A 24,407-nucleotide genomic window follows, 5' to 3' on the forward strand; every position below is an offset into this window, starting at 1 on the left:
GCCGAGGATCATTAACATCCGGTTTCTATGGCGGCGTCCCGTTTCCATGGTTACCGCGTGTTGTGACCACACACTATACGCAAGGGATGAGGTGACGTCATACCTACCTGTCAACCCCTGATCTCATCTATTTATCCACGTTTTTGGTCTATTATTAGCCTACTGACCATCAATTTCAAACCAATTTTGGCCTTATAAAGGTAATATACTACTTTTATATACTTTATTGATGTAGATAACCTGTAAAAATTGCTTTTTATTAAGCCTTTGTTAAATTGAAATATTATACCCCCAATTATTTATTGCTTAATTATTTATACGACGAGAAACGTGATCTTAATTTTATGCAAATTTATTTTCCTTGCGTTTTCTTTATGTTTAGGGTTTGTTTTTCTTTTAATAATTATATTAGAAAAATTTATAAATAATGATAGAAGAAGCCGGAACTTTTAATTTATGCATGAAATTTTCCCTCCGTTTCTCTTAAACTTTTTCCAGAGTTGGGACAGCCCGATATGATCATTGGCAGCTAGAAATTTGATCTCAAACTCTAGTTAATGAGTAACAAACAAAAACAATCGGGGATAGCGGAGTCTCTCTATGAAATTAAACAACGTTACGAAGACAGGTAGTTTAAGCTACACTTTGGTTGGTTCAAACTTCAAACTTCAAAGATGATAAAACCATTTTATAATCCTATTTAAGATCGCTATCGTTGTTCAAAGAACATCGTAATAAACCCCGTCCATTGAGCTTACTGAGTTATGGTCCCGGAGAAAATAAAAAATGTTTTGCCTATTCCTGTTACGGAAATACAGCTTCTGTTGTACAGAAAACTGGTAATCACGTTGCGAAAGCGGATGAAAAAGCCTTGGAAAGTCAAATTTGCGTGATTCTTTAAACGGATTTATTAATATATATTAGAAATGAAGCCTATATGATCTCGAAAAAAGGGGGGATGGGTCGTTTGCTGAGTTAAATTTGCAAAAAAGGAAAATGTGGCTCTGCAGCATGCCATTTCAAAGCATAATATATCAAAATGATTGCAGCTGTTATTGGATTTATTGTACTACTGAGCTTAGGGGCAATGTGATTAAAGTTTAAGAACTTTTTTACTCTCAGTTTGGTTTTATTTTTGATTGAAATTCCACTGTAAAATAATTTAGGCTTATGGTTTTGAAAATAACGGGATTTTTATTATTTCCCGCCATATCTCTGTTTCCCGCTGAATTCCATAGATGGCAGCACTGCATTGAGGTCTACATTGGTTTTTCATAGGCCACTTCTTTTGAAGAACGAATGTGTGCCGGAATGCTTCGTGAGTGGCTTTGTCTTATCGTAAATATAATTCAATTTTGTTAATTAATAACGTAATTATTTAGAATACTGCGTGTTTAATTGTAGTTTTAGCTAGTTATTGAGTAGTATCATTAGTTTGTCGAAAAATGCCATTTAAAAGGCTTCGTATAATCGGAAGTAAATATTTATTTCAACACCTAAGCCTTGGTCCCTTGTTGATGTAACAAAACCCATGACCCATCCGACTCGTAGATCCGAGTTCAGTGTTGTTCTTGGTAGTACAGTTGTACTTTTTTAGTACATTTTAAAGTCTTGAGTACGAAAAGTCCATTTTGATATTTGAAAGTACATTTTCAAATTCCATTTTTTAACATTAGCGTCTATGGGACGAAAATTACGCCACAAGATGGCGCCAAAAGCCTTTAGTGGAGGGGGAAGGAAATTTTAATACCCCCAAAGGGAGAAAAGTACGTTTTTAAAAACCTCCCATTGGGGTAGTACGTTTTACTATTGGGGAAAGTACGTTCCCAAAAATCCAAGGAACAACATTGTCCGAGTTGGATCATCCAAGGACTGACTGAGAAAACGGAGGCAAATAGGTAAGCTTAAATTTAAATTATTTATTGTTTAGTTTAATTGAAAGACATTAAACTAGTTATTGATTGGAATATGGGCTTCAATATTCGGGTTTTAATCATTTCCAAAAACTGGAAGAAATGGTTCAAATTCAAGATTCTTAAGCCTTGTCCACGAGGTGTTTTAGGCTTATCAAATCAATATAATTTATTATTATTAAAAATTATTAAGAAACGCAGCGATTATTTTTACAAGAATTTATTAAAATATAATGCCTAGATATTTACATAACAAAATAAAAACATCGGTAACGCAAAAATCTTATGAGTATCGAGACTCTTGGCACTTTTTTTTTTACTCGGGCATTTCATGATTTCAAAATGGTGGTTTTTCTTATTCAACTTCGAAGGTCAGAGCGTTACAGAACTCGCGAACAAATTGTAATCCTTCGACGCCATTTTTTCGTGTTCAAATTTATAAAAACAATTTAATGATCGGTCAAAAGAAAATTGTAAACGAATGTATTGTTAATTAATCCACGAGGATTATTTAATTTTCTTTTCGAATTAGTTTAGGGAATGACACAAACAAAATGCCTCGCTGGGTTTTCGCGTTAAAAGTGTTCGTGATAACACCTATTTGACTAGGTTAATAAGAGTTACTGAGGTACATTACAATTTTCATTAACTTTTTGATTTTGTCAATAACGCTAATTAACGCACCGTTTATGAAATTTTATAAGCTAAGGCTTAAAAAAGGGGAGGGGCTAGTGTATATTTTTAATAGTAACTTAACTAAAAACGGAGGGTTTTTTTTGTAGTAAAATTGTTTCGTTTTGGTACTTCGTTGATTCGCGGGCAAAACCCCATTTGTTTAAGCCTGAGACAAATTTTTTTACATGAATTTTAATACATTGTTTGTCAAACGTATTCCTCATTTGGTTTAACGTGTGACGCGGCCGCGGACATCGTGTCCGGTAACTCGGCAATGTCTTTAAATACTCCTACCAAGTTTTGGAAGTTGGGACCCCAATTGAGTAGGTAATCCCAACCCAACATTGACCCGTTAGGAGGTTTATACGAAGATAAGTTACTTAAGTCGTCATCGGAGGCGACGAGAGTACTTAGGGAACCGCGGAACGAATCGAATCCGTCGTAGTTTTTAGCGGAATCTTCGTCGTTTTCATTGTCTTCTTCGGCTAACTTTGAGAAGATCATGTTACCGGGACCGAAATCGCGATGTACCTTATCGTAGTTATTATCGTACTCGAATTCGGAACACGTGAAAGAATCGTTTCCGCTCTCGTCCGTCGACGAATCGGGAGCTTCGAGTAACTCCGTATTGGTCTCTAAAAGCTCGGCTAGTTTATTTTTCTCGGTATTGTCATCGCTCGAGGATGACACCGCGTCTAGGGTACTGACCAAACTGGAATTTCTCGGTCGAGAATTAAGTCTTTCGATCTCCTCCGCGGTTAACCCCAAGGACATGGCAGCCTCCTTCTTTTTACCGACCGTTTGAGGTCCCGAGCGCATGCTACTGGTGCTGTGGCTCATATTACTCACGGGACTGTTCAAACTCCTTTCGGAGTTGCTCATCGGATCGCGCAGTTCTTTGGGACCGACACCTTGCGACGTAGCTAAGAGCGCCGTTTGTAAAGGCTTACCGCTGATGTCTTGCAAGGTCAAGATACGCGGCGTTTGTTGCGACAGTTCGCTGGATGGACTGAGACGCGCCAACGGGGTGTTTTGCATCTTCAAGACGGAGGGACTCTCCCTGGGAACGGCCGTACTCGGACTTTGACGCAGGATATTCCGAGGACTTTCGCGAATGGGACTAGCTTGGAAACTATGAGGGCTATGACGATGGTTGTGTTTATGGAAATTTGGCAGATGAGGATTGGCTTTGTATTTGCGAACGTTACCGTCTCGGAAACCTTTGTAATGGTAAACGATATCGATATCCGACGGAGCGATACTGCTGGCGTTCTCCAAGTCGTAATGTTCCGGCGGTTCCGAGTCGAGTCCGTGTACCCCGTAAGAACTGGATGATTTAACCGGTTCCGGCATGGGTGGTTCCTCCATCCTGGGTATGGCCGTAATAGGCGACTTGTTGATGACTTCCCTTTCGATTATATCCGGTCTTTGTGGTCTCTCGATTTCGCGATCCTTCATTTTCTTTGGCACCAAATCCTGAGGCATATGACTGCGTAGAATATCTTCCGGGGAACCGTCCGGGTATCCCGTATCCGCGTGACCGCGTTGAGGATCGCTGGAACCGGCCAGGAAAGCCCCACCCGGTTTCAAATGACCCGGTTTGTCGCGACGCATTTTCCGTTTGCGAAACACGATGAAACTAACCAAGATTACGACGATAAGTATGGCGAAGAAGACTATGACCAATATGACGCCGATGCCCAAAGGATCAGTTTGGGTTAATCCTAAACCAAGGACGTCATCAGAACACGCGCGTTGAGTCGCCGAACCGTGTGGTATCACGTCGAAGAAGCTATTACTCCAGTTTGTGGCTTGAGCTTCGCCATTTAAAGTTATGGTTTGGAAGCAACCTTGGAAACCTGCAATTACAAAACGGTTGTAATTGATATTTATCAGGTGAATTGAAGAGCGTTTAAAGTCTGTACTTACTGGGAACCTCCTTATTATCTGTCAAGACTGGTTCATGAAGTCCACCCAACGTCAGAGATGTCAAATATGGATCTAAGATATCCGTCACCGATCCTGGACTCTCTCCAGCTAACTCGCTCAGTCGGTCGTCTATTGTAATGTTCACTTTGGAACCTCTTTCTTGGCCTTGTCTCAACTCGAACGTGTGCCATTCACCGTCGCTGATGGAAACCGGGCTCTCAAGTACTTGTATGTTATTCAACGCCGACTTGGTGCCCCGTCCGAAGTGAAGTTTCTTATCGCGTAACTGCGGAATTCATCGAGTTTTAAATACTTGTCCAGTATTTATAAATATTGTTATTATCGAAAAGATACTTACAAAGATGACGCTAAGTATTTCCTCCGTGGATGCCGACAGAATGATTCCATTTGTGGATTTAGTTCTGAATCTAAAAGAAAGATGTTTGGTTCTCGGGTCCCCCGGTTCACTTGTCGCTCTTCGCCAGCGATGGTAACTGCTGGAACCTAACTGGATTCGATTGTACTTTTCTCTCGGGATCAATTCCAGGAAGGAGTTGCTACCGTCCAATGAAAATGCTTCCAAAGCTATAAAGAACAGTCAAAATATTATTAGGGCTGAAGACATCTCGGGTGTTTTTTGTATTGAAGACTCTTACCTTCATTGCAATTTGGTGCAGCCAATCCCGACGCGCAAGTACAGCTATAGGTGTACCATAAATCTTTGCAAGTCGCGCTTTCACCGCATATGCCTCCGATGACATTGGCGCCAACTGCCGAGCTACTTCCGGTTGAACTACAAACATCCGCTTTGCGACCGCAAGTCGAAGTTACTCCCAAAGATTTCGCTGGGTTTTTCAAGTCGAGCAAACGACCGTTAACCGAAACGCTGTGAATACAACCAACGAAATCGTCCGATTCGATTTGACCTGGTCTTTCTAGTAAGGCTTCAACTGATGGTACACCTCCAACAAAGAAGGGATTCTTTGCAAAGTTTAGGGATCTAAGAAACGTCAATTCAGTTAGAGACCATGTTTAAAATTGGATAAGAATGTGTGGCGAACTTACCCAGTATGTCCTACAATTGAATAAGAACAAGATGCGTTGTCATGCGCGCAGTCCTCGCATATTTCACCAAATTGACTGCAATCGGCCACCGTTAAAGACGCAACCTTTAACGCAAAGTTATACGTTTAACCACAAATTAATTATTATCCAATTATTATTTGAACTTACCCGTCCATTTCTAATGAAAGTAACTTTATGCCATTTGTTATCCGAAACGACTTTATCTCCTCGAACAATGGCAATTGCCGTTCGAGAACCACCGAAAGAAAACTTGGGTCTCCCATCAACCAGTTCCAAAGCCACGAAATCGGATCGCCCTCCAGCTTGAGGTCCGTAATTGTAAAATAACAGACTGTTGCGTTTATTCGTCGAGAAGGTGATAGACAAGTCGTTGGTGGATGGATCCAAGGATGGGAATGCCATATAGGAATACATTTTGAAACCAAATGTTGATTTTTCGCAATGACGACCGAAGAAATTGGCTTCACAAGCGCATTCGTAACCTAAACCAGAAGAATGGTTAATGTGGTTTCGGATGGAATTCAACGCGTTGGTTTTTAATATTTACCTGGTTTTTTACTGACGCACGTTCCTCCGTTTTGGCACCTATTTGGTCTGCAACTGTCCGAGGCCATTTCGCATAAAGTTCCCCTGAAACCCGGTCGACATAAGCAGAAGAACGAGCGATCGGGAGCCTCTTCGCAAGTACCTCCATTTTTGCATGGCGAACTGCTGCACGATTCTTCGCGTTGATTTTCGCACCGTTTCCCTTCGTATTGAGGAGGACAAGCGCATTCGAAATCGAGACCATCGTGTTGACAAACTCCTTTGTTGAGACACGGATCCGGGGAGCAGGGATCGTTTTGATATTGGCACAAGTTGCCCGAATATCCACCGGGACATTCGCAACGGAATTGCCGACTTACTGTCGGTGAAGTGAAAACTAACGAAGAGGAATCGATGATCGACAAGGATTCTTGAAAATCCAAGTACGTTTGGCAAGTGGCTCCGTTTTGGCACGGTACATTATCGCAAGGGTCGTAGCCTATAACGACGTTTTTCCCTTTGCTTATGACGTGTTTTCGCTCTTGAAGCAGGGATAATACTTCTTCCGGTTTAATGTAAGTTTGGCGAGTCGTTTTGATGGCCAAGGTCATTTCGATGTGATCGTTAACCGTCGTAATACTGTAAAGTACCGGAAATCCAACGGATTTAAAGATATCCGATAGTGTTTTCTGGAACTGTTGAAAATCGTTGTTTAAGAAAGCTTCCGCCGATTGATTCAAGATGCGAAGCGTCACGCTGTTGGACATGGTTTCGTTCTCGAAACTGGCAAAGTTGACTTGAACCGTGGACGTGACGTTAGGATGTTTACCATCGTTTCCTTTGACGGTGATTGTGTAATTTCTGGGGTTTTTAATGCGATAAACGTGCAAGTCGCATTTACTCGGTATTTGAAATACGGAGCTATCCCCTCTGACTATTGAGCATTGAAATTGTCCAGTAACATCCTGGTCTAACGGATGGACGTTGGCCACTTTACCACCCGGGAAGACGTCATTATACATCCATACCAAGACCGTTAAACTTCTGGAGGACGATGGACTATCATTTTCGTCCATAACTATGATGGTAATTGGATGTCTGGATTTTCTTTGAGGGACACCGCTATCGTGGACTTCAACCGTTAATACAATGGACGGAGTTACTTCCCTGTTTAAACTCTGCATGGTGCGCACCAAACCAGAGTGTCTGTCGACTTCGAAGTAGTTTTTGTATTCACCTCCGACGAGGAAATACATAAATGGCGCGCCATTCGGTGGTAAATCTCTGTCCGTCGCGCTTAAGACCATAACGCTCGTGAAAGGTGGTTCGTTTTCCATCACGTACCCAGTAACTTCTGGTGGATCGAATATTGGTCCATTATCATTAACGTCATCGAGTACAACCATTACCACGGCTGTTCCGGTTTGTGGGGGAATACCACCATCTATAGCTGCTACTGTTATATTGTAATAGGGAATAGTTTCCCGGTCTAACGTCGCTGCCGTTTGAATGGAACCCGAGTTGGCATCAATGGTGAAGACTGATTTGGAATCATCCACGATGGAATACAAAAACTGGTGGTTATTTGGCCGGACGTCCTTGTCAGTCGCCACCACGTTGATGACGTGCGTACCTGGAATCGCGGCTTCCGATACTCTAGCTTCGTATAATTCCTTAGAAAATACCGGTGGATCGTTTCCATCTTGGATACTTATAACTACTTGAGCTTCGTCCGTATCGTTACCACGGATACTACCGTAATTTTTCGCCATCACTGTCAAAACAACTCTAGCTTGAGATTCCCTGTCCAGATTTCTGGATACGGTCATCACGCCTGTCTTGGGGTTAACTTTGAATCCCTTATCGTTACTGCTGCCAACCAGCAAAAAGAACACTTCGCCTTCACGTCCGCTATCCTCGTCCGTGGCTTGTAATACACCGACTGTCGTTCCCTTTGGTGATGACTCGCTAACCGTGAATTGGAACACTTGTTGGACGAACTTGGGATAAAATTCGTTCTTGCCCGTGACGTGAATCGTCACTTTTGTCGCGCTGTATTGAGTCGAACCGGGATTAGCCGCGACAACTTCGACTTGATGGAGATTCGTCTCTTCGTAATCGAACTTGACTTTGGCTTTGATGACGCCCGTTTCGCTTTCTATTACGAAGGAATCTCTGCCAGATCCAGCCACCAAGGAATATTGTATTATGGCGTTCTTTTTAGAGTCGGCGTCCGTGGCGGTGATACGCGTCACGTACGTTCCTATTGGTTGATTTTCGGCCACGTAAGCGTCGAAAGATGAAGAATTGAATAATGGAGCGTTGTCATTGACGTCCGACACCAAAACCGTCAACATTGCCGTCGTTTGTTTGGAATGAAAACCGCGATCCGACGAAGTCACGTTCAAATGGTACTCTTTGACGCTTTCATAGTCGAGTGGTTTAACTAGAGTCACTATTCCCGTTGTGGCACCAATGGCGAACGTTTCGTTTTCATTACCGGAAATGATGGAATAGACTATTTGACCGTTTAATCCTCCAGCGTCCGCGTCCGTCGCGGACACGGTGGCGATCTCCGAGAATAACGGTTCGTTTTCGATGATGGACACTTGATAACTCAAAGCCGCGAAGACGGGGCTGTGTTTATTTTCACCAGTTACCACGAATGTTACTTTGGCTTCGGCCGATTTCGGTGGGATACCCTTATCAGACGCGGTCACGTAGAGAGCGTAATATCGACCGCGATGTCCCGGTAAGTTCGAAGTAACACTGACCCAACCTAAGTAATTTAACAAGAAGCGTTTAATTATCCCAACTGGAAAGAGTTAGAGAAAATTCTACTTAAAGACTTGGAAAACAACTTACCAGTTTGACTATCGACGGCGAAGTATTCCGTACCATTGCCACCGGTTATCATATACTCAATCTCCGCATTGACACCCACATCTTCTTTGTCCTCCGCTAAGAGTTTCAGTACGGACAATCCAACATTGGCCGTTTCCGGAACGGGAGATATATATTCCCCTTTCTGGAACACTGGCGCGTTGTTATTGGAATCCACGATATTGATAACCACCATGGTATCCGCGGACAAAGGCGGTTTCCCATGATCCGTCGCGAGGACATGCAAGATGTGCTGATTCTCGGGTGAAAACCCCCGTGATGTCCGTCGATATCTCAGCGACTGTTTACTCATCACTTCCCCGCTCGACGGGTCAATCCGGAAATAGTCCGAGGGTCTTTTTAAAGTATACGAAATGACCGAATTAGGACCAGGTTTATCTCGGTCACTGGCCGAAACGCGCCCCACGAAAGCCACCGCTGTTTGTAACTCGGGAAAGTTGAAAGTGTGTACCGGTGTACTGAATTCCGGGCTGTTATCATTCAGATCTTGCACTGAAATTGTCAAAGGAGTTTCGGCTCTCCAGGAACCATCAACCGCGGCCACTTTCAACAAATACTCGTCTTTAATCTCGCGGTCAATCCAACTGGCCACAGTGACGTTACCGGAAACCGGGTCAATATGGAATTTGCTACCCGGATTCTCGGTGAAACTGTACACCGCCTTAGCGTTCGACTCAATGTCCCGGTCTGAAGATGTCACTTGTATGACGAAGGTACCGACTGGCGCGTTTTCCGTCACGTTTACGCTGAAGAGACGCGTGAATCTGGGTGGATTATCGTTTTTGTCCATAACAGTTACGAAGATGGTCGCCGTACCAGTTTTCTGCGGTGTACCATGATCAACGGCAGCTACCACTAACTGGTACAACTCGATTTTCTCCCGGTCAAGTACGGCGCTCGTTTGAATCTTCCCAGTTTTGGAATCGAGTTTGAATGGATTTTGTCCATTGGTTGGTGAAATAAAGGTGTAAGTTATCTTCCCGTTGTCATTGCTATCAGCGTCAGTCGCTTGTACCGTTAGAACCAATTGCGGTGGGCTCTGTTCCTCACCGACACTAGCGTTGTAATACTCCCTTTCAAATACGGGCGCGTTATCGTTACTATCCCCGATTTCAATATCGATTCTGGCCGCGCTGGCCAGCGATGGATTGTCGCTGTCCCTGGCTTCGATCCATAATTCGTACTTGGGGATTGTTTCGTGATCTAATCCACCTACGATCCTCAACTCCCCTGACTCTGGGTCTATCTTAAATGGACTACTGGCGCTACCATCCGCTATGCTATAACGAACAATATCGGTTTTTGGCGATGACGCGGATACGGTTGTGACGTAAACATTCTCGGAGGATTCTGGGAAACTAAAGCTACGAACACCAGGTCGAAATGTCGGGAATGATTTGCTGCTACTTAAGAAAACGTCCACTAATGTACTGGAAGATAAAGGCGGATCCCCGTTGTCCGTGGCAAAGATCTCTAAATGGTAGCCGTCTTTCTTCTCAGGTAGTTTTTGTACAAGCTTAATGATACCAGTGTCTTGGTTTATTTGGAATTTGTCGGCGTCCATACCGCTTAAATGGTAAACTAGTCTTTTGTTCAGACCAGCGTCCGGGTCTTCAGCTTGGGTACCGAGTACAAAGTGACCTGCGAAGAAGTTAAGAACCATTTTAAGTGTCGTGTAGAGACCGTAAAAAATTGGCAATTTGGTTAATAATAATAATAACTGAATTCCAATTGGACCTCATGGTCACTTCCTGTCATGACACAGCGGGGGTTGATGGACGCGAATTACTACTCCGTAAGAATTACTCCATTGGAAACCGACTTCTAACTTAGTCTGATTGTATTCAAAGTAGGTCGACCGAGTAAAATTGATGATGAATCGCCGCAATTAAAATAAAGGAAACTTTCTGTCGAACACTTTAAAGATTTCTTTATTTATTAAATCGTTTCTTTGCCTTGTTCATAAATCACGTCGTGTTTCTTTAACCGCGAATAATTGCTAATTTATTTTGAAAATTTTTGGTTGGTTCCATGCCATCCCATTAAAAACAACAGTTTTAAATAAATTGACCCAATATAATGGCGTTTTCTATTGGCATCGAGTAGGTTTACTGAAGTTAGAATTTGTTTAATTGAAGGTGCACTAAGCCTACATTGTAGACGTAGGTCTATTTCTACATAATATCAGATGGTTAGATTAGAAAGACGCCATCAGTATTATTAATAAGCGTGACAGATAGTAAGTTCTCAAGCCCGGCCCAAAAAAACCCGCTTAGAAGTTAACATGTGATATTATATGGCTACTCATTTATTCCTAGGAGCTGTATGTATTCCTATTTTGAGGCAAATGAAATCTTTTGGTAAACCACGTCACCAAGAAGTGATATCTAGTTTATTAGGCAGAAGGTATAAGATGCCTAAGTAAGTATTCGCGTGGGCCATAGTCCCAGTCCCCCTTTCAAAATCCAAGGGGGGACATAAAAGGAGGCCGGGCTATTTCGCTGCCTCTCCTCAGTCGGAAAATATGACTGTAATTTTCGTCATTCGCGTCGCACTGACGTGCACGAGTTTTCAAGAACCAATGAGATGCATGCTGGTTGTAATTTAGAGGCGGTGGGGATTAACAGTCCGGACAGGCTACGTTTACGTTTGGACTGGAGATAAAGCTAGATTATAAATGTGGATGAATGAATTTATACCTTCGACCTAATAAACTAGATATTACTTCTTGACGCCACTTTATATTATTTTTGTACAATTTCGTCCTGTATTTCAACCATAATGGTATCAGAAGTAAATGAACCGAAGTTACCGGAGAGGGCAAAATTTGTATAATGCGTTTTCCATAACGTGGGGGTAGTAAAAATCAAGGTAGCTGTACCTCTACCTGAATCGTCTCGAAATTTAACGCTGGCACCAAAGACCATAGTTACAGCTTAGTTACAAATCCGCGCAATATCGTTAGTATGAATAAATAGTCGTTGTTTTGAGAAATAGGCGTCTGCTTCTATCTTAGGAGCCTAGGCCCTAGGCTTACGTTCGATAATGGATGCAAACATTAGGGATGATCTTTTGAAATACCTTTCAAATATTAATCGACCATTTGTGACTTCAAGTCGGGAAAGATTTATTGAAATTCTAAAGTCAGACATTGGACAAAAGTATGTTAAAAGTCTTCTTATCCTACTCGAAAAGTTTTTCAAAGAGTGTGAACCTCTCCCCAAAAGAATCTTCCGAGGGAAAAAGTCGCCATTTTTAAAAACTTTAACTAATTCCCGGAAAATCCGGTTACTCGAACATTGGCCGCTTGGTGGCGTTTTCAAAATTGTTGTGACTCGAAAGAGTAGAGGAGCGAGACTATCGTCGGGGTTGAAATATGGGGGTTTGTGAGGAACTTGTGCTTAATGAATAAACAATAGGACTCCGGTAACTTCGGTTCATTTACTTCTGATGGTATGGATATACGATACTCGGGTTATGGATGGAGATATCGGTTTTGTCTCATGTTACCGCGTGTTTTCAACAATAAGATACTTTCTCGGTATCAAAAATGAAATTGAAGAAATATATACATTTTTTTTTCTTTAACTCATAGTTTTTCAATTCGCAGCTTCTAAACAATTTGTAAAAATGCCTAAAAGAGATAAAATATAGTTGGGATAGATTTTTATTTTTTTGGTGTTCGGGACCCAACAATTGAAAAAGGCGAAGAAAACAGGTCTTTTAAAAAATTTCGCTCACGACTTGAACATTTTTCAAACAACCCGGCAGACACCCTGACGCGAGAAATGAACAAAAAAATCTTAAGGAATAATCGCTAAAAATCAGCGCCTATTTTTTACCCAACCAACATTCGTTCGTTATTATTAACCGTGATAAAATATGAAAAAAAAAAAATTTGAAAATTATTTATTCTTTCAATTTTTTTTAAACAGAGATGGGGGAGGGGGGAGGAGAAAGGTTAAAATTTTATCTTTTATATAGTTTTTATGCCTAAATATCACGTTTCTCGTACTACGGGTTTTTATGCTAAATTTTCTATGAACATCCAAAAACCTTGCTTACTGTAACTCCGAAGATTCTCGCGATTGCTTTTGTTAATTTTAATATCTGACCTAAATATTAATCAAATTAATTATAGTGGTAAGTTAATTTTATATAGAAGAATTCGAGTGGCAAGGGTTAATAACCTTAGTTAATTTTTATGATTTTTTAAGCGCGAGGTCGTTAATGCTAATGAATTTTAAGCCTAAAATCTTAATTTCCATGATCTTTAATATTAAAATCGTAATTTTCATAAATTTAAAGCATAAAATAGTTCATTTTCATGAATTTTAAGCATAAAAATAATAAAATAGTTCATTTTCATGAATTTTAAGCATAAAATCGTTAATTTTCATGAATATTAAGCATAAAATCGTTAACTTTCATGAATTTTAAGCATAAAATCGTTAACTTTCATAAATTCTAGGCATAAACTCGTTAATTTCCATGAATTTTGAGCTTAAAATCGTTAATTTTCATAATATTTAAATTTAATTGTTTGAAAATTTTGAACTTACCAGCTAATGCATCCTCGGGTATATGAACAACGTATTGACTTTCCGCAAATTTGGGTTGGTTGTCATTTTCGTCTCCAACAAGAATGGTCAAAGTGGCCGTAGCCGAGTGTTGCATCAGCAGACCACTGTCACGGACTACCAGCAACATCTTGTACATGGAACCCTCTTCTCTGTCCAGGACTGTCTTGGTTAAGACGGTGCCACTAGCCGGGTCTACGCGGAACAAGTCATCTTCGACACCTTCCAGTGAGTACCTGTTTAAAGATATGTTTACTGAGTTAGACACCTTGCAAAGTATGCATGTGGTGCGAATAGAGAAAGACACCTTGAAATGATTCAAGTAGTCATGACACCTTTATACGAATCAGGTGTACTTAAAATTGTAATTGGGTTTAGAGTTAGACAGGTGTGTCGAGGGAGGTACAAGTATGATTTGAAATGGTGCAAGTAAAGTCTGATGGACACCTTCGTAAGATAGGTGCATCTAGGACTGTAATTGGGTTTAAGAGAGTTTCAACTGGAAATTTTGGATGTTGTATTTTAGACTTTTAGTTCAGATTTAAATACCTTCAAGAAAGGTACCACAATTATGAAACGCTTGGTACATATCCTTGTACAAACCCTGAGACTGAGAAACCTATCCCTTATACGTATCTTTCAAGTACTTATTATAAAAGTATCGTAACACCTAACGCGGGTCTTGGTGGTATGGTGTAAACTTTGACACCATCGTTATTTATTTATTTATTCCTTCATTCTTTCAAAAATTCCGAAAATCGTGAAAACTATGTTTAAAGTTGACATACGCGAAAAATCTTAACTCGCCCAAACCAAAAAGTATCAAACTAAAAAAAACCTCTGGCATTTCCAACGTTCAAAATTGGAATTTGTGTAGCAAAGCAAGCCCTTGTCACTGGTATTTATTAAGATGGGCGTATAATTCCATCGAAAAATGGTGCTACCAGGAATGCATAAAGCTAACAGGAATAGTTTCTTAACGTATGGATGTAGATAACTTGTCTAACTTCTGTTCACACGTCACAACTAGTTTACTCAAGTTGTGTCTTAAGTTCTCAAGCCCGCATTGAAATTATGATGTGAAGTATAAGGGGGAAAATGTTTCCAAGTATCTGTATGTATTCCTGGTACTTGGCATACATAGCATACCCATTACCGCGCACTGTTCTTCTTAGGCTGGCTGGGTTTGGGGCAGGCTGTTGCCGCTGTGGTGCGGTAGCTAGCGGAAAGAATTTTTCTCGTGTCTAGAAGACACGTTTTATTCACCCCATCGAATTTTTTGACATCCTGTCATTGAAGTCCCCAATTTTAACATTTTTTTTGTACTCTCTCTCACCGTTTCTCGGGAGTTAAGTTTTTCTTTTGATATTGGTGACGCGTCGTATAATCTACACTTACCCTTAAGGGCTACTCGCTTATATAATAATGTTAAGATTCTTAAGTGGGTTACAATTTGTGTTTGGCATCCAGTGAAGAAGGGCTGCTTTGACGTGGGTTGGCAATGCATATCCAATGTCATTTTCATATTAGATTATTATTTTGATACTTCTTGCTACTTTCTTAGAAAAGATACTATGAGCGATTTGCGGTCGCGACAAAATGGATGCCGTGGTTAAATATTTATGGATAGAGCATTGCGAGGGGCCGGTCACTTAGCCTAATCAGTGTAGGTGGTTGTACCTTTGACTGTATACTACCAGGGATAGAATTAATTTTAGAAGTAGGAATGGAAAACGGTTAGTGTTTACTTCAGTCCGGTATAGAGCCCCTCCCTCCAACACGTAATAACTAAAAGTTTAAATTATCTTATTGGCTAGCTCACTTAAATTACGTTTTGATGATGTTGCTGACGGGGACGGCGAAAAATACGCAATTCCTTTTTACCTCTGTCGCTATGACCCGTCCGTCTCTTCTTTCATACCCCCCGTCCCGTCCCGTGGAAGGGGGTCCGGGACTTTGACGCGCGCCCAGATTACTCTGTTCTCCATTCCTACTTCTAAAGTTTAATCTATCCCTGACTGTAATAAAGGGATTACGCGATATTTTTAATATCCCTGCCCTTGACTGTGCGAAAATAATCAAACTTAGTCCGTAATCGGTGTACTGAAACTCAGAGAGTGAATAGCCCCTCGGTATAGAGGGTATGGTGTATCCTTTCAAATACTATTTGGACTTAAGCCACCGTGTTACAAAAAGTAAACTGAAAGTGAGGCAGTAAGTCACGTGATTTATTGGGAGGTATTAAAACACGGTGCCACGCGCAGCGAGATAGCGTAACTCTCCAACAAAATCCGCCTAGATACGTTGAGAAACTATTCCTAGTAGCCGTATGCATTCTGGGTAAAACTTGGACACCATTGAAGGCATGGCACTTCAAATTTTAAATACATCATCTTATAAAAACAAAATTCCCGAGCGTGTAACCTTTTGTTTGTTTAACCCATGAGGCCATGCACTACGTTACGTTTAACAGAACTTTGAAATATTTTTGAGTTAGTTATATAGGCCCAGGTCCCCCGGTATTTTTTGGTGAAAGTACTTGATAGATAGGGTCGTCGTGTTGCCATGGAGGTGAGGGGTGGGATGTTGTTAGTTTTTACCTGAGTAATCCGTTTCGTCCGGCGTCGGCGTCGGTGGCAGTGACGGTGATGACCTCTGTCCCTTTGGCTTGATTCTCCATCACTGTCACGGTGGAATGGCTCCTCTCGAAGACGGGTGGGTTATCGTTGACGTCGCTGACTACCACGACCACCGTCCCGGTACCCGTCTGTCGCGGGGAACCTGCGTGAACGATAACGTTTTAAAGGAACGAAACGAAACGCTAAAAGATTAAACATTTTTTCTACTCTCCCCTCCCCAAAGATTCCAATGAAACTTCTCGCGACTTGCGACTTCTTAAATTTCCCCCATAAAATGTTACTGGTTTTTGAGTCTATTGAGACGAAGGAACCTTAAACGTATGTTGTCGACAGATAGTTTTTTTTTAGACCTAAAAGTGGTTTAAACCAAGGATGTGGTCTGAACAGATATAATTGATAATTTAATTAGTTAAATTGGTTACGTATTTAATATTTCAATGATTTCATTTGACAAATTTTTATAAACCTTAAATGAATTTTCAAGGGTTTCAGTTGATTTGATCACCTTGTTTACTTATATTCCCCCTTAAGTTTGTGGCAAGTTTTCAAACTTCAAAGTTTTCTTGAACAATTTCCCAAATTAATTTGAAACTTACTGACAAAAAATTTATCAAATTCCTCCAATTGTTTTATATCATTTGATGTTAGGTTAACAATTCGCGATTCTAGGCAACATTAAGCCTAATCCTAATTAGAAAAATCGTATGTTCGATTAAGGACTGTCCGAAGTCTGACCATCCAGCTAATTGATATTAGAATATTAAGTTAGAGAATTATAAATAATGTAATAACAAATAAGTATGACTTATTCACTTTCCATCTCGCTTATGCGGGTTTTAACTTGGTTTGAAGTTTACTTAATTGGAAACAAATGTTAATTTAATTCAAGGTATTTCCTCCTAATGTCAGACTTAAATCTGTTATATCACTTACGGTAAAAACGTAATAAATTCATGCCTTTTTTGGGATTAACGGATTATTTTCTGATTCGTAGTACAGATGTTAGATGTCATAGATTTTAGTTAGGATGTATAAAATTTTGAATTTTTTCTTTTTATTTTAAAACTGATGGGAGGGATTACCAAAGAAAGAAAGAAAGAAAGATAGATAGAACAGAGATCGTCTTAGAGAAAATAATCCTTATGTAATGTCGTATGTTAGATTTTTCTCTGATTTTCTTCGAAATGTGAAAATTCCCTAAATTATTAGCCCGTCGTCCGAAAGTGTACGTACTTTGTATCTACCTCTATCGATATCTCTTATCTTCTCTATTGAGATACCAACCGAGTACCACGCGGCCCAGGGTTTTACAAGTTTTGAATTTTTTTATTTTTTTGGTTTTTTTTAACCTGGGGAATTAAGACCCTCTGTTAAGGAGATTGAAGGTGTAGTATCAGAGTAAGATATTAAAGGTGCAGTGTCAGAATTAAGTATTATGATTTTACTCGGTTTCCTGACCCAAACTTTAATCGCGTATAACGTTTCTTCTAATGGAGATAACTAAATTTTGAAAGTACCATTTGAAAGCTGATGTTTCAAAGTATAATTACACAAAGTTTCACATGTCCATGAGTTACAGTTCTTTAATGGCAATGAAATCAAGTTTTGATTAGTAAAATATTTGTCACCAAATCAGACTTAAATGTGCCTACAACTTCTATTCTATTACATCTACGTAAATTTTGAAAGTGCTATTCGAAAGCTGATGTTTTGTAGATTAATTGCACAAAGGTTCACGTGTCCACGAGGTACGGTTTTTTAATGGCAATAAAATCAAGTTTTGATTACTAAAATATTTGTCATCAAATCAGACTTAAATGCCTTCCAACTTCTATTCTATTAAAGCTAGGTAAATTTTGAAAATACCACTAGAAAGCTGGCATTCCGTACAGTAAGAGCTCTAAATATCATTAGTCTAGCTTTTCAAATAACTTCACCACAGCATTAAAAAGATCAAGAGAAGAAAAACACACTAATTCACTATATGCCTTTTAATCTTTTGAAAAGATCGCAAAATATTGTTAGATATTTTCTTAATAGGCTAGTGACCTCGGAAAATGGTCTTATATACTTTTAGAGATAGTTGCGTCTCATCGGTACATGGACAAATACCTTATAGCAGAAGGGAATAAGAGAGAAGGGACACACTTTATATCTCGATAATGCTTTACACTCGTAACAACAGTCTTACTAACCTCAAATCAACTACCCTTCACTGATTGGCTATCTAACTTCTGCCTTAGCTGTGACGTCACATAAGAAGGTGACGTCTCGGTTGACGAATAAAAAGTAGTTTTGTTTACAACTTTACATTGAAGGAGATAAAAATGGCCGAATTTCATGTTGATAAACGAAATCCAGCTGTGCAATTAATTTAGATACACGGGAATTGAGAACATACCAAAATCAGATAATTTGAAGGTAATAAATAGATGAAAACTAATTATTCTGAATTAATATTAAAAAATACAAATTAGTTTCAATAAAATACATACTTGAGGTTATAATTACACAAGAACGGAACATCGACAGCCCTAAGACAAATAGGCCGCCTGATACCGCGGAGAACTTAAAGAACTATATTTGCAGTAAATTGGTTAAAAGCTGTGTACTTGCGCAAAGTTTTCGCGGTTTTCTTGAGGTTGGTCGGACTCCCGTTACCAAAGCAGGCTCTAATGTCTCCCTTCTCTCTTATTCCCTTCTGCTTATAGTGAGTGTTCCTTGCCTCAATGAGCCTCTCTCTATCGGCTCTATTCACCGGTCAACCGTTATTAACTTAAACTTTGGACAGCAACATTCCGCCGGATCGTTCTACGACGTCCAAGAAAGATTTTTCGAGGCATTTTTATTCCACCTCAAACCCCCCTCCCCAATCTAGCCCGCGAGTTTGTGGTTCCAATAGTGGTGCCAATAGTGTTACCATAAGTTCATAAGATATGTTCCTTCCATAAGTTTGTAAATTCTGGTAACTTAGAAACTGGAGCTTGTAATTTTGAAGTGAGTGAGTGAGGCAGGTCGGTCATAGATTCAGGGTAAAGCGACATACGCCTGGTGAGTGGGGCGCTGCTGTCAAATTTGGGCTTAGTAATGCAGACTAAATAGGACCTAGATGGAACTTGGTCCTGCATGCAAATAATTAACCACCACCGAGTGTATTACTTCAATTGACTCGCTTCCGTCGTTCTCCTTCTCGAACTAGTTATCTAGAGTACTGTAAGTCTCTCAGTAGCATTACGAATTATATAGATAGTGTCATACTTATGGAAGGAACATATCACTTATAAACTTATGGCGGTGATGGTACGGGGTGCGTTCGAGTTTGCGTTTAACAGAAAATCGCGGGAATGTTTGTTTCCCCTCTCTAGGAAGACAGATTTTTAATTAGAAAATGTTTTCCTTTTTCTTCTCTCTCAACTAAAAAGATTTAGTTTTTAGAGAAAGCTGACCCGACCCCTAGTCATAAAATATATATATAAAAAATGTTTCAAACTCAAAACAAAATTAGGGAAGTTAACGAAAATTCGTTCGTTTAAAATTACTAACGTTTGAAATATGTCCAAGAGGCAAACCACTCTCGTTTACTAAAATTGAATTAAGTTCAGTATAGGCCTAGATTGTTTGCTGACATTGAAGTGTTGTCAGACATTTGTGAGACTGAGTGCACCAGCAAAGAAGTAATTATTTTTTCGACCAAATTAGCATAAATTATGCTTTAATTGAGCTTAGGGGAATGCATTATTTACTTACTTCTCTCTTCTATACGCGCCTACCTTTAAATAGCAATCACTTTGAATTAAAATAATTAATTTCGAAATTATGATCTTGTTAAACCACTAGAAAACAAATACAGATCCTAATTTATTAATCAAAACGCGTCTTGGATTTAACCAAGACCTACAAAGTATCGATAAGAACAAGGTTAATCACTTGACTGAATGCGCAGATATTGAAACTTTTTTTTTAATTAAAACTTACATGCTTAAGAAAGTATGTTCCATCACCCTATTCCATTGAATAAACTTACTTTACTGGTAGTAAATTTTTTCCCTCTCAATAATTTGAAAAATTTACTTATCTCGGGTTTTCGAGCACAATTCCATTCCCCGAAAACATTTTATAACTACATTTATTATCACTTTTAAGAGAGTACGTGTATGACATTGTGTCGTTAATAGGTTGCTAACATATCCCCGTTTATGCCCTGAACGCTCCATAGTGAAACCTTTTGTTAATTTTAGTGCAAATTCCAACAATGGCAGCACATTCAACATGGACGTTATGATTTTTACTCTTGGTTAAACTGACTTATGTTAATAGACCACTTCGACATGGGAAGACACGGGGGTAAAACTTTGCCTTCCATCTCGCTCGAGTGAGTCGAGTCGATGGAAAGATCATAAATAGAGCAGAGACGGCGAGGGGTCAAACCCCCCCCCCCTCCCATATGTCCCGATACTAAGGATTGACATCTCTTTTTTACGTAAAAAGGGTCTATAGCAACGGTACGACAGACAATGTTCAAACGGTTCTGCCATGGCGTTTCTATGGTTCGCAAGCAGTAGGGGCGTGCATGATATTCGTAATTTTTTGATTTTCTTTGTTGTAATTGTTAACTTAAGCGTGGTCGTAGCCTGAAATTTATGACTTGGTTATTTTGAAAAATAGCCTGCGTTCACCAAGTCGCGTGATCTACGACGCTGTGGCTCGACTCTGCTACTTAGTCTGTATATCTTCAGGAACAAGGATAATGCATTAACGGTTTTTAAAGGAATATGGGATTTTTAAACTTGTCGCTGCGAATCTTCCTATAGTAAATGTTGTATTTCTAGTAGCCCCAGAGACTTCTGGTAGCACTCTTTATGCATTTGGTAGAACAGTTTTATAGAAATTGAAATGGTAGAAGATATTTATAAAATAAGATTTGTTCGAATATTTAAACTTCAATTTGGTCGAATTATTTCGTAGTTGTCCTATTTCAAGGCGAGGAATGCTCTCAAAAACAATTACTATTTGCTGACGAATACCTTAAAAAGTGATTCACACAGAATTCTCGAGCAGCTTAACGCGTAATTGAGTGGGCTATTGCCTTGGTGACGAGGCCAGCGAAAGACAAGGCATGAGAATGGCACAAGGCGTACTTCTATCAAGGGGGTTATACAACTATACATCCTCCTTGTTCGTATCGGGCGCAGCAGAAGCTAAAGCAGACTACCCCCTAATCGTTTTTTCATTGTTACGTGTAGTTACTAGTTATGAGGTATTTTTCCACACGAAAACTCTTAAAAGTGATAATAAATGTAGTTATAAAATGTTTTCGGGGAATGGAATTGTGCTCGAAAACCCGAGATAAGTAAATTTTTCAAATTATTGAGAGGGAAAAAATTTACTACCAGTAAAGTAAGTTTATTCAATGGAATAGGGTGATGGAACATACTTTCTTAAGCATGTAAGTTTTAATTAAAAAAAAAGTTTCAATATCTGCGCATTCAGTCAAGTGATTAACCTTGTTCTTATCGATACTTTGTAGGTCTTGGTTAAATCCAAGACGCGTTTTGATTAATATCTGTTACTTCGGTCTTAATTTTTATTAATTTTGCGTACATGCGGTGGTGATTAATTTATTTCAGTGCTCATTCCCGCTAGCTGCAGAAAAGGAAATAGTTTGTCATTCAACAGACTGAGAGTTATTAGCTAAGGGGACGTCACATCAATATTTTTAGTCTTAATTTAAGCTGATGAAATTCGTAGATATACGAGGGTGTGATGTCATGACAAAGATTTTAGTTCGACTATTTCTGATGAACCCAGACCAGAATATACCAGTTGCTTTCACGTTAATTTTGAACCCCATTTCCAATGTCATTGTGTCAACAAGATCTTATTCAGAACGGATATTTCTCTTAACCTTTACACGAGATTCAACATATAGATTACCATCTTTTGCGATTAACTTTAACCTAATTTAAGAAACTAAAATAGTAATTTTTTTTGTTAAAAGTGGCATTAAATAAGACAACTAGCAATAATTTGGCAATATTTCAGGGGAAAAGAAATACAATTTTGTAGTGTTTTGGAAAAGCTGGCAATATCATAATAATTATAATATAATATAAATATAACGCGTCTTAAAAAGATTTTCTCTTCCGTATAGTGTGGTAGTTTGGCATATTTTATTTTTCGCTCTGTCCTTAAGTACAATTTTAATTGGATTTAGCCATTGGGATAGATGATAAATGATTAGCCAGCGTACTACGGGAGTCTGGCAATGGAACTGTGCTTAGATTTATCATTGAATATAGGAAATAATAGGATCAACAAATTATTTAGTAGTATTTATGAAACTAATGGTAACTATTTTACCTTTGATAAATAAAGTGAAATGAGAGTTACAGTAGTTTATTGATGACAAAAGTTAGGGTTAATAGAATTATTTATTTTATATAATAGTTAAAATATAAATTGTAATTTTTTAAAGTTATGGCTGTTCAGTAATTACTTAAAAGTCATTAAAACAATAAATTGCTTTAAGAATATTTTTGTTAAACTTTTTTTCAAAGTTAAAACACGTATGATTATTATTTTATTGGCATGTGCTAAAGATTTATTTTAAAAACACATTTGGTTTGATAATTGCTACATTTATTTATAGGACGCAATTTGGAATTGAATTTCCCTGGTTGTTATTTATTTATGGTATTCATTATAATTATTTTCCAGTAAATAAAAATTTTATTTTTCACGTTTAAAGCTAATAGTTGCGTATTTTTTAAAGGGTTTCATTCGTAACTTTATAAGGAAAATTATTTTGGACACCAGAAAGGCTTTTGAGAATAATTAGTGATAGCGTCCTAACTGTCAAAAAATAGACCTTAACAAAGAAAAGCTAGGAATAACTATAATTAATTTTAACTGAATCTAAAATGTAAGTTTCACTATGAATACATGAGAGGGATTAAAAAAATGTTCAAAGAGAGTCATACGTGAAGGTTGGATTTAAAAAGTGTGAAAAGTTCAACATTAACGTTAGAGCACCAATAATCATTTTGTTAATCTCTCAAGTGAATAATTCAATGATGAAAAAATATTTATACACATGTAATCCTAGGACTGTAAAATTGAGAATATATAATAGCCAGAAAAATAGTAAGCATGGGTTTTAATGTTAAATTATTTTAGGTATAAAAAAGGGAAGGGGGAGTTTGTTAAAATACTGCTAATATACTTAAAGATGCTTTTTAAAAAGGGTAGTGATTTGTTGGTGTAGAATCTGCAGTTTAGCTCAGAGAGTTAATGAAGCGCCTTGTATTTCGTTAGTGACATCTTCAATCCAGTTGATTTATTTTTTTTTCTATATTTAATACTATTGAACTAAGATGGCGTTAGTGGTTAATGTCATTAATTGGTAGCTTTTTTTACTGGTTCCATCGCGCTTGGTTTTGTTTTATTGATGTAGAGTCTGCAGTTTAGTTCACAGTTAATGAGGAGCCTTGTGTTTCACTATTGAACTAAGATGGCGTTAATGGTTAATTTCAGTAATCGGAAGCTTTTTTACTAGCTCCATCGCGCGTGATTTTGTTATGTTAATGTAGAATCTGCAATTTAGTTCAGAGAGTTAATGATGTGCCTTGTGTTTGGTAGCGACATCTCCAGTCCATTTTATTTTGTTTTGATATTTATTACTTTTGAACTCAAATAGCATTACTGCTTAACGTCATTAATTGGCAGCTTTATTTTACTAATTCCATCGAGCTTGTTTTGTTTGGCAAACGTCCGTAAAATAACGTTCATAAGGCGTTTCGATGGAAATTTAAATTGAAGTCCAAGGTGATTAGGCGGTTAATCACAGTTGGGTTTTTTAGAGTTACGAGTGAAGTACTTGAGGTTTAATCGGGTGGTGAAGGAGGGGGGATTTGGGGTATTTCACCAGCCGCGGACACGGGGTAGTCAGTTCCTGTAGGGTAGGCATGCTGACAAGTCCCTTATTCCCTCAAAACTTTGTCGCCCAGAAGCTTGGCTTACAGGAGTGCGCCCAAACTCCCAACATAGTAAAGTACATAATTTTAGTAACAAACCATTGCTGTTCTAAATTTTAATAACGTTGAAGCAACTTTTGTTGAAAAAAGTTTTTTTAGCAAAATCATATCTGTTATGAACTT

At 38.9% G+C, this 24,407-nt stretch overlaps 2 protein-coding genes across 2 annotated transcripts in view; one reads left to right on the forward strand and one right to left on the reverse strand.

The window, feature by feature from the left end:
• Positions 1 to 15: 15 nt before the first annotated feature.
• LOC149718189 (uncharacterized) lies at positions 16 to 1,121 on the forward strand. Its single transcript, XM_089871159.1, has 3 exons — positions 16 to 200; positions 499 to 628; positions 706 to 1,121. Exons 2-3 carry the CDS (start codon positions 558 to 560, stop codon positions 899 to 901), a joined length of 267 nt encoding a protein of 88 aa, XP_089727285.1. The 5' UTR covers positions 16 to 200; positions 499 to 557; the 3' UTR covers positions 902 to 1,121.
• Positions 1,122 to 2,117: 996 nt separating this feature from the next.
• Positions 2,118 to 24,407, reverse strand: part of ft (cadherin-related tumor suppressor fat) — an 85,040-nt gene continuing 62,750 nt past the window's right edge. Inside the window, exons 6-15 of the mRNA XM_089871160.1 lie at positions 16,213 to 16,393; positions 13,595 to 13,848; positions 8,994 to 10,673; positions 6,151 to 8,907; positions 5,751 to 6,085; positions 5,583 to 5,686; positions 5,174 to 5,517; positions 4,876 to 5,102; positions 4,518 to 4,803; positions 2,118 to 4,447 (exon numbers count right to left, since the gene is read on the reverse strand). Coding sequence (XP_089727286.1) covers positions 2,796 to 4,447; positions 4,518 to 4,803; positions 4,876 to 5,102; positions 5,174 to 5,517; positions 5,583 to 5,686; positions 5,751 to 6,085; positions 6,151 to 8,907; positions 8,994 to 10,673; positions 13,595 to 13,848; positions 16,213 to 16,393 — 7,820 coding nt within the window. The 3' untranslated portion in view covers positions 2,118 to 2,795. The remainder of the gene's footprint in view (positions 4,448 to 4,517; positions 4,804 to 4,875; positions 5,103 to 5,173; positions 5,518 to 5,582; positions 5,687 to 5,750; positions 6,086 to 6,150; positions 8,908 to 8,993; positions 10,674 to 13,594; positions 13,849 to 16,212; positions 16,394 to 24,407) is intronic.

The sequence above is a fragment of the Phalangium opilio genome, unplaced genomic scaffold, assembly GCF_054372755.1.
Source record: "Phalangium opilio isolate 3A_F unplaced genomic scaffold, DU_Popi_V2 ptg000002l_1, whole genome shotgun sequence".
NCBI lineage: Eukaryota > Metazoa > Arthropoda > Arachnida > Opiliones > Phalangiidae > Phalangium > Phalangium opilio.